This window comes from Charadrius vociferus, unplaced genomic scaffold (genome assembly GCF_000708025.1).
Source record: "Charadrius vociferus isolate BGI_N301 unplaced genomic scaffold, ASM70802v2 scaffold839, whole genome shotgun sequence".
In the NCBI taxonomy this organism is placed as follows: domain Eukaryota; kingdom Metazoa; phylum Chordata; class Aves; order Charadriiformes; family Charadriidae; genus Charadrius; species Charadrius vociferus.
This window is the reverse complement of record NW_009650168.1, coordinates 244,578-253,023: the sequence shown is the minus strand read 5'-3', so window position 1 is coordinate 253,023 and position 8,446 is coordinate 244,578. Positions and strand designations below refer to the sequence as shown.

General features: G+C 36.5%; 1 protein-coding gene across 2 annotated transcripts in view; it reads left to right on the top strand.

Moving 5' to 3' along the window:
• The first annotated feature begins 4,301 nt into the window (after positions 1-4,301).
• Positions 4,302-8,446, top strand: part of SYT1 (synaptotagmin I) — a 131,372-nt gene continuing 127,227 nt past the window's right edge. Inside the window, exon 1 of one of the 2 annotated variants that reach the window (XM_009892463.1) lies at positions 4,302-4,487. In XM_009892463.1, the coding sequence (XP_009890765.1) occupies positions 4,316-4,487 (172 nt within the window). In that variant the 5' untranslated portion in view covers positions 4,302-4,315. The remainder of the gene's footprint in view (positions 4,488-8,446) is intronic. The other variant, XM_009892464.1, reaches the window with a different exon arrangement.

The window sequence follows — 8,446 nt, the reverse complement described above, 5'->3', positions numbered from 1 at the left end:
CTGGCCAGGAAATACCATTTAACAATATAGATCCCAAATTACAACTTTGAAGGCTTATTGAGGTACAGTGACCACCTCTACTACAGTTACAGCATCAGACATTGCAAGAATGGTGACAATTACTTCTGAAAACTTACACAATTACTTTTACACCACATTTGTATGCTTTGGATAATTTCATTAATTTTAATTTTTAGTATGGCAGAAAAATTTGAGAGGCGGCAAGGTAAAAGGCACTTTCCGGAAAATTTCTCATTGGGAGGGAATGATTTGGTCATCATGGGGTGTCTGACTTGTTTGCTCTCTCGCTCCACCCAGTTTGTATTCAGCAGATAAGAGGAGTGAGAAAAATTAAATTGTCTGAAATGCACCATGCAGAAGTAATGTTGCCAATTTTATTTCCACAGAATTAAGTATTCACTAAGTCCTTCAGCAGGCTGCTATGGTATACCTGCTGTAATTTAACCACGTAGAAACCATACAAATTCGCTTTTTGCCTTATGGCCCTTGTTTGGTTGTGGAGGTTTTTTTTAAAGTTTATCTTAAATCTCCCCATGATTTGCCCGAAGATGATAAACAACTCTGAGTTTTGCTCTTATTCCAAATCTTGAAGATCCCCTTTTCATGTGAATCACTGTGAACATCCCACATCTCTCTCATTCATTTTCTCTCTATTCAGTTTACTGTTCAAAAAGAATGTAAAACAAGCAAAAATTTCCCATGGGATTAGTCCCCCAGTGTTGTCCACATCTTACTTGGGATATATCTGAATGTTTGCAAAGAGGTGCTGTTGCCCCTGGAATATATTTTTTCAGATCTGATTTCCAGAGGCTACTCCATGCCCTGTAATCATCCATATTTGAAGTCTTCCTCCTCCTCTTTGCTCTTCTCTTAAGAGTAGTTTTTAAGAGATGCATTCCAACAGGACTCACCATCAGGATCCACGCCAGCATACTACTAAGGCAGTCAGCCTTTATACCTCCGTAAGGAAATCTCTTGCTTCTTGTTAATCTCCACAGTGCATTTGTATGTTATTCAGGTGCTTCCTTTTCAGAGGAAATTCGGTAGAAATTCTGTAGAAGTTTGAGCTGATACTGATTTTTGTCAGAGTTTTTCCTGCATGGGGAACAGTAATTCTCAAAGTCCCTGACCTCCTCAAGGGTTCAAATCATCATCTCTGCATTTTCAGTCAGCACTTGGCTACTTCTGTATAGAGACAGCAAGCATTACTTCAAAGCATTCTCTGTGTTTGTTCATTGTTTTCTTTCACATCTGCCTTATAATGATTGTATGACACTGGTATGGACAGGCAGTGGTATACCAAAGAATTGTCATGCTCAGGGGATATGGTCTATACTGTGTTTTATAGAAGTATGTAAATGAGATTGTACTTTTGTTTATGACTACAAATGTACTCTTATTTATGACTGCATGTTGCATGTGCAACATGTAGTGTTTCATACCTAGCAGTGGGGTCATTGTATTGAACACTGAACTGGAAATCATAATTGAATTCTATGACATTTCATTTTTCAACCTATAAGAAATTTTTGCTTGCAACTGCCATTTCATAAACGGCAGATAATCTGCTAGTATTTTTTAGATATTTACCTTCAGCACTGCACTGCAGCATTAAAGTAACCCCTTCTTTTGTAAAAAGCCAATTTAAATCTAATTATTCAGTACTCTGCAGTCTCTAATAACACCACAGTGTTTATGGCGTTACTGTGGAAAGCTGCAGCATTACAATAATAGAAGCCATCAGATGTTATCTCTGTAAGCCAGTGGGCATGTGGTCTTCAGACAATTCTTTACTGCAGACAGCTTTTTCTGAGACAAGATTCTTTTTTAGCCCCTTCACACCTATTTAAAATATCAGGACAGTGTCATTGGCGTGTAAAGGTCGAAGGCTCTGTAGCAAGTCTCAAAGCATTTGGGCATGCCTCATTAGATGTAGTGACCTCTAACTGCACTAAGACTCTACTGAGGATTGTTCCTGGAGTTCAGAGGAATACTCTGTTTTGGGGTTTTTTTCCGTCTTTTAAATAAATTAAAGTGTAATGCTTCGAATTTGTTCTCCTGATATATTTTCAAAATATAGCTCCAAAACTGGAAGCAAATAAATTACATTTGCCTTAATTTTTAATTAGCTGAAAGTCATCACTGCAAATTGTGTCTTCCATTACAAAATAAAATAGTCAACTGCCAGGCCTGAAATAATTAAGCAATATATTATAATTAAGCAATTTAATTTTGATTTAATTATGATATATCATACAACTTTTCTTCTGATTTAACTGACATTCATTGACAAAACGCTGTAATATAAAACAGCACTAATGTTTACAGCTGATGGCTCTGCATGTTTTGCTTCATAGTATTTGGCATTCATCAGAGCATATGGAAAAAGTCTTCTAGTCTGGAATAGCTGGCACGTTATTTCATACTACCCAAATTATGCACTACATGTTTTTCCCAATTGTTATTTTGGGAGGTAAGTGGGGAAATCTTTGCAGACATCGGACTTGAGCCAAAGTTCATGGATATTAACTGGAATCTTTCCATCGACTTCGGTCTGCTTTAGGTAGCGAACTGCTCCCATGTTGTTACAGGCAAATAGATAAGACTGCATGCTTATGAAATATTTATGGCGCTTTATCATATACGTATTCTGTGTCAACATCAACATGATTTTGTATTAGGCTAGAGACTGTGAGGGCAAAGGCAGGAGCGATGGGTAGGCAGGGATTACTGCTTCATTCAGTGCTGCATCAATAAAATTGCTGCAAAACGTCCACCAAATAGCTTCTGCAGAACAAGGCCAACCCCCTATTCAGTTAAAATCTTTTTCATTGGATGACAGTATTGGAGAATTCTATTCCAGACTACACTTGTGTGCAAACCGCTGTTTAATGACAAGAATGGTGAGGGTGATTGCAAAAGGTTCATTCTGCCAGCAGTCAGGTCTGTGCCTGCAGGTCTTCGTGACTGCAGGCGCGTAGAAGTAAAGTTGAAGGACGAAACGCCAATTCTCATCCTGATATAGTGATTTGAGCACTCTCAGCAACATCCATGAAAACAGTCACGTAAGGCAGGAAAGCTCATGATTCATCATGTGGCATGCAGTCAGATGCTCTTATGCCCCTTTAATTTTGATGTCTTACCTCTTTTTCCTATGGTGATGTTTAAATTTCTCAGCAAAAGATCAAAGGCCAAATGTCTTTTGGGGCTGAGAGCATTTGTACGCTCAGAGCAATAATGAGTGTTTGTTATCTCTCAAGCCCTTTCTCCCTCTGCTTTTCTGAAGAAAAACAGAATGATTATTCAGATGAGTGATATTTATGATGCAGCAGAGAATCAGAACAATGTGTTCAAAACCCGTATAAAGATTTCAGCCAACCTTCTTATGATATTGAAATTGCTTTGCGCATGTCATCTCACCTTCACCCCATTGGCCCAAAATTCTTTGCTTTGTAATGTACGCTCAAGTAAAGGTTTTGCAAAATGCTTGTTAAACAACATGGAATCAAAAATATGCTGATGTGGGATTATGTTTGTGACAGCCTCTGAGATATTTCAATATGGCTGCGTTTAGAGACCCTGCAGATGTCATAGCTTCGTGAATACACCGATGAGACATCTGAATAATTTAAGAGAATATTGTCAGTAGCAAATGTCACACAAAATAACTGGAAGGAAAATTGCCTTCAATAAGTGAAGATAAAGATGGATGCAAATCAATTTCTGTTTAATATACAACTTGCTTAAATAGGCAACAATAGGTTATTGCTTTGACAGGAAATCTTGAAGTGTTTTTATTATATCTGTATCACTTAATTTATTTTATATAGAAACTTCAGCTATGATCCCCACCTCTGTAACACTCATAGAAAAATAATTCTGTAACTACACTGTGAAATTTGCACATAGGGAGCAGTTATTACCCAATTTGCTTATACTTTCAAAATTGAAGAGCAAACCATAAATCTGCATGAGAGTTTTACAGGAATTTTGAGGTTTCGAATTCAGCAGTTCAAAATGCAACACTGTTGGAGAAGAACCCTTAGCAGTGAAATGATTCTGGCTGAAATTAACCCTGCAAAAGACTTTTCTCTCTAGTCTAATAAATATTTTATGAAGAACATGAAGCAATATGCTGATGCAGTCATATTTATCCAGTAAGCATGAGCACCAGGTGATATTCTGCCTATTTAGTCTTTTATTGATGAGAGATCCATTTCAACGATCTAAACATTATCTTTTGGGATTTTGTTGTGTTTTTTTTTTTATTCCAACAGCTTACCCAGGGGTTAAAATGGTGAGTGAAAGTCATCATGAGGCCCTGGCAGCACCGCCAGCTACCACAGTAGCAGCAGCCCCTCCAAGTAATGTCACCGAACCAGCCAGCCCCGGAGGAGGGGGAGGAAAAGAAGATGCATTTTCTAAGTTGAAAGAGAAGTTCATGAATGAACTGAACAAAATTCCACGTAAGTAAAGCTTGATTGATTAAAAAGCTTCTGCTGGCAGATTAGATTTAACTTGGTGTTTTCTTCTTTGTCATTTATTTAGACAGCGTACTAGATGTTTTCTAGTCAAAACCAGAAAAATCAGAAAATAAACCTGGTTTAGTAAGCTCCTCAAAATTCATTGGAATAGAAAAAATAGGGTAAAATGCATATGTGAGTTGAGTCTATTCTTGTTATGTCAGGTTGTCTTTTAAAAATTTTAATTTTTACTGATGAATTATTGCTGAATCCTCAAAACTGGGATGGCAGAACTCACAGAGGACTTGGAACCAATAAACAAAAGATTTCCTAACAGTAACACTTAGGGTTTCATGTTTATGACAAATGTGTGAGGGCATATTACCTTAAAGCAAAATTTGGCCAGACCTCATAAATATTGAGAACAGGAAACTGTGTATCTTTGGGGATTAGAAAATGTAGAAGAAGTGGGAAAATGGCTTTTTAATAAGGAAACAGCTCAAATACATCAGATGAAGATAGCCATGCTTTTCCCACTGAGTAATTCTCTTACATCAGTGTTTGAATGTTATTTGCATGAGTTCCCGTACCTATACAGAATACTTTAAAAGTACGAGTGTATATTTCTGTGAAGTCAATAGGGTTAAAGTCAGCAGGGTTCTTTTGGTCTGTGCTAGAAAGTATTGATTCAAAGTTGAGGCCTCAATTTGTTCACATTTGTAAAAAAAAATAAAAGCATTAGCTTTTTGCTGCTCTTTATAATACTAGAGTTCTTGAACCTGTTTGGTACGTTTTAGTATGCCTACACTAGTATTAAATATACAACTAATTCAATATTGTCCATGTAGCTTCATATAATAAGGAAAAAATCCATTTTGTTACTGACAGAAAAATTACCTAATGATACAAGCAGATAATTTTGGCACTTTTGTAGACGTGAAGATGAAGGCTGTGTGTGTATGTGTATTTTAATTGCAGGCATTAGAGAGACAATCTTTAATAATTTTAACTTGAGAAGAGTAAGTAAATGTAAAATATTTTCAGGGAAATATTTTAACATATGTAAGAGTTTTCATTTGTAGAAGGTTATCATTTATATAAAGAAATGTTGTGTGACTGATAAAGACAGATAACAAATTAGAATATTAATCGATTTTTTATCTCTGAAATGGATCTTGGCAATCTGGCAGATGTGGTTTTTGCAAAATTGATAGCAAACAGCTTTGCTCTGTCACTCGAAATTCTCACTTGCAATATAGAGGTATTACAGTGGTAAGAAGTCCGTATGCCATTAGTTTGGTAATCTGCACAGTCCAGTGCAGACCGTACTGAAATGAAATTGCCTGATGATATCATGGGAAAAACAAAACTACGAGAAGAAAAAGAAGAAAAAAAGAAAATACAAGACACTGAGGTAGAAACGGTCAGCATTTGAAACATTTTCTCTTTTAATTTTTAGCTCACCATGCTGTGTAAATGAGGTAGAGGACACTTTTATGTAGATATTCCTTTATTTTTAAACCTTGATTGTAGCATAGCAAAGGTGTGAATGGTTTCTAGTATATGGACTCTGTACTTGGTACGTCTAGAAAAATGTAGATAGAGAGGAACATTGAATGCACTGCTGCATACTTTTTGAAAACAGCAGAGAAAGCAGGAGAAAAGTCCTGTCTGGAGAATTTTTCCAAATAAAACTTTTACTTTTTTTTTTAATTCATATGAAAAAAAAAAAAAAAGAACCTACTATGACATGGTGAAAGTGCTTACTGAGAAAAGTGTACTCAGCCATAAGGCAACTCTTATTTATTATTAAATACATGCCTTGTGCTGATAGCGAGACCAGAGCTTATTGCCCACATTTTAGATATCCAGACTCATCCAAGAACATGCAGGAATTCTGTGGTGAGTGGAGAAATGAACCTGGGGTAGTCACAAGTACCATACCTATTGTCTGCTCTTCTTCAAGAGGCTGCAGATGTGATTGGATCTTCTCAGTATCTCCATCAAATACTGGGACTGTTTAACATATCATCCTGATGTGTATATTTATTTTTTTTTATTTTGCCATTTCAAGAAGAAAGTCAAATTTTGATTGTACTGGAAAGGGGCTTGGGCATGTTTTTTTGAAGTATTTAAATATGAAATAGTGCCATTGACATGTTGGGCCATTTTACACCTCAAGTAACTTTTGTTTTCCCCACTGAGAACAGTAACAAATCCTACACGAATGGACAATAATTAACAGGTCTAAATGTGTTTGTCATTTATAAACTAACACAAACAGATCACCAAATAAGTTTAAGTAGGCCGTTTCCAAAATATTGGGGGTGGGAGGGGAGAGGAAACCTCATATCCCTACCAGAAGCTTATAGCATTTCCTTACTGTTTGTTCATTTTGTCAGTAGGGAGTTGTCAGCAAGGTGTTGTTAGCCTGTTACAAAGTTGAGGACAGAGAAGTTGTCAGACCTTACCTCTTACAGCTGGTTGCAAATTTTTTTGAGAATCTCTCTTAAAACAGAGCAGAATGGCAGAATGTAAATTTGTTCCAACCAAATCATTTTTATAGTGCCTTTCTGGGAATTTCTTGCCATGTGAGAGAGAATAAAGATGGTGAATGGGCATCATTGAGACAGAACCGATACTTGGGTCTAAGAACATTTCCAAGACCATGGACCAGGTTTTTCCTCTGTAAGATTCAAACTGAAGACCTCACCCCAAGTCTTACACATGGCAAAGGAATTCCGTAGTCAGCAAGTTCTCTCGTCTCTGCAGTTCAGTGACAAGCCTGTTTTCTAGTTCATGTACTTTCTCATTTAAAACTTCCAAATGTCTCGTGTTCATCCCCACATGACAGGGAAGGCTTTGCAAGCTTAGTGATAACTGGGAGAGGATTATTTTTTTTTTTTAGTGCTGTTTTGTCTGTGTGCACGAGAGAAATAATTAAATGTTTTAGTTGCCTCTGCCTAAGATGTCCACAGATGGAAAATAAGCCATCATGATTTAATGAATATATACTAGGACAGATTGTACCCACATTGTGAAAAAGCTCACCTGCAATCAACTTGGCTTGACTAATAAAGAAGTCCAGCCATAGGAGGGGGCTAATAAGTCTCCTCTTTCTGGCTCATCATAGAAATTACTTACTATCAAGTCATGCTTGTTTTAAAAAACCCAGCACTAAAATAGTGGAATACAAGATGACAAAAATAAAGGTACAGAAAACCACACTGAGCTGAATAAGTGCTGTTCCTTCCATGTGGCTTATAATAGAACACTCATCTTTTCAAAATAATGTTTTGTCGAACACATAGAAGTCACAAGTTAAATAGTCTAGACATACTTAACTAACTAAAAATACCAGGATTCCCATTAAGATTTCACTGTGCAAAACTCCAGGATAGGGCCTGTGCAATTTAAATTACACTGATGTTTCCTTCTGTATTATATGCACCAGAGAAGTCTTATTTTATCAAAATCAGATGAATTTAAAAGAACGAGGAAAAAAAAGTTCCAAGAACAGAGGGCTCGGTTGTATTAGTATACATTTATTACAAGACCAGTGATGCAATATGTAAACCCAGTTAAAATTTTGACTGATACAAGCAGAAATTCTGGTTTTTTTATAGATTTATATCTCTTTAAAGTAGAACATACCCTACCTTTTCTGGCAGGAGAGTGCAGGCTTCCAAAACGACACAAATCATTCAGAATGGCGATGTCCTAACATATATTTCATTCTGGATAAAGCAAGTAGGATCGCTTTATTACAATGAGTCATACCATTAAAGTGCAAAAATCCTGTAAGGTTACTGAGGCATAACTGTGAAGAATTTTTTTCTCCGTTATGTAAATCCTTGCATTTTGGTTATGAGTGGCTGATTTGCATAATCACAGTACAGTTGTTTTTCCATAACTGCACTGTGTATAAAAGTCACTCTATCTTAATTGGTTCTTATACTTTC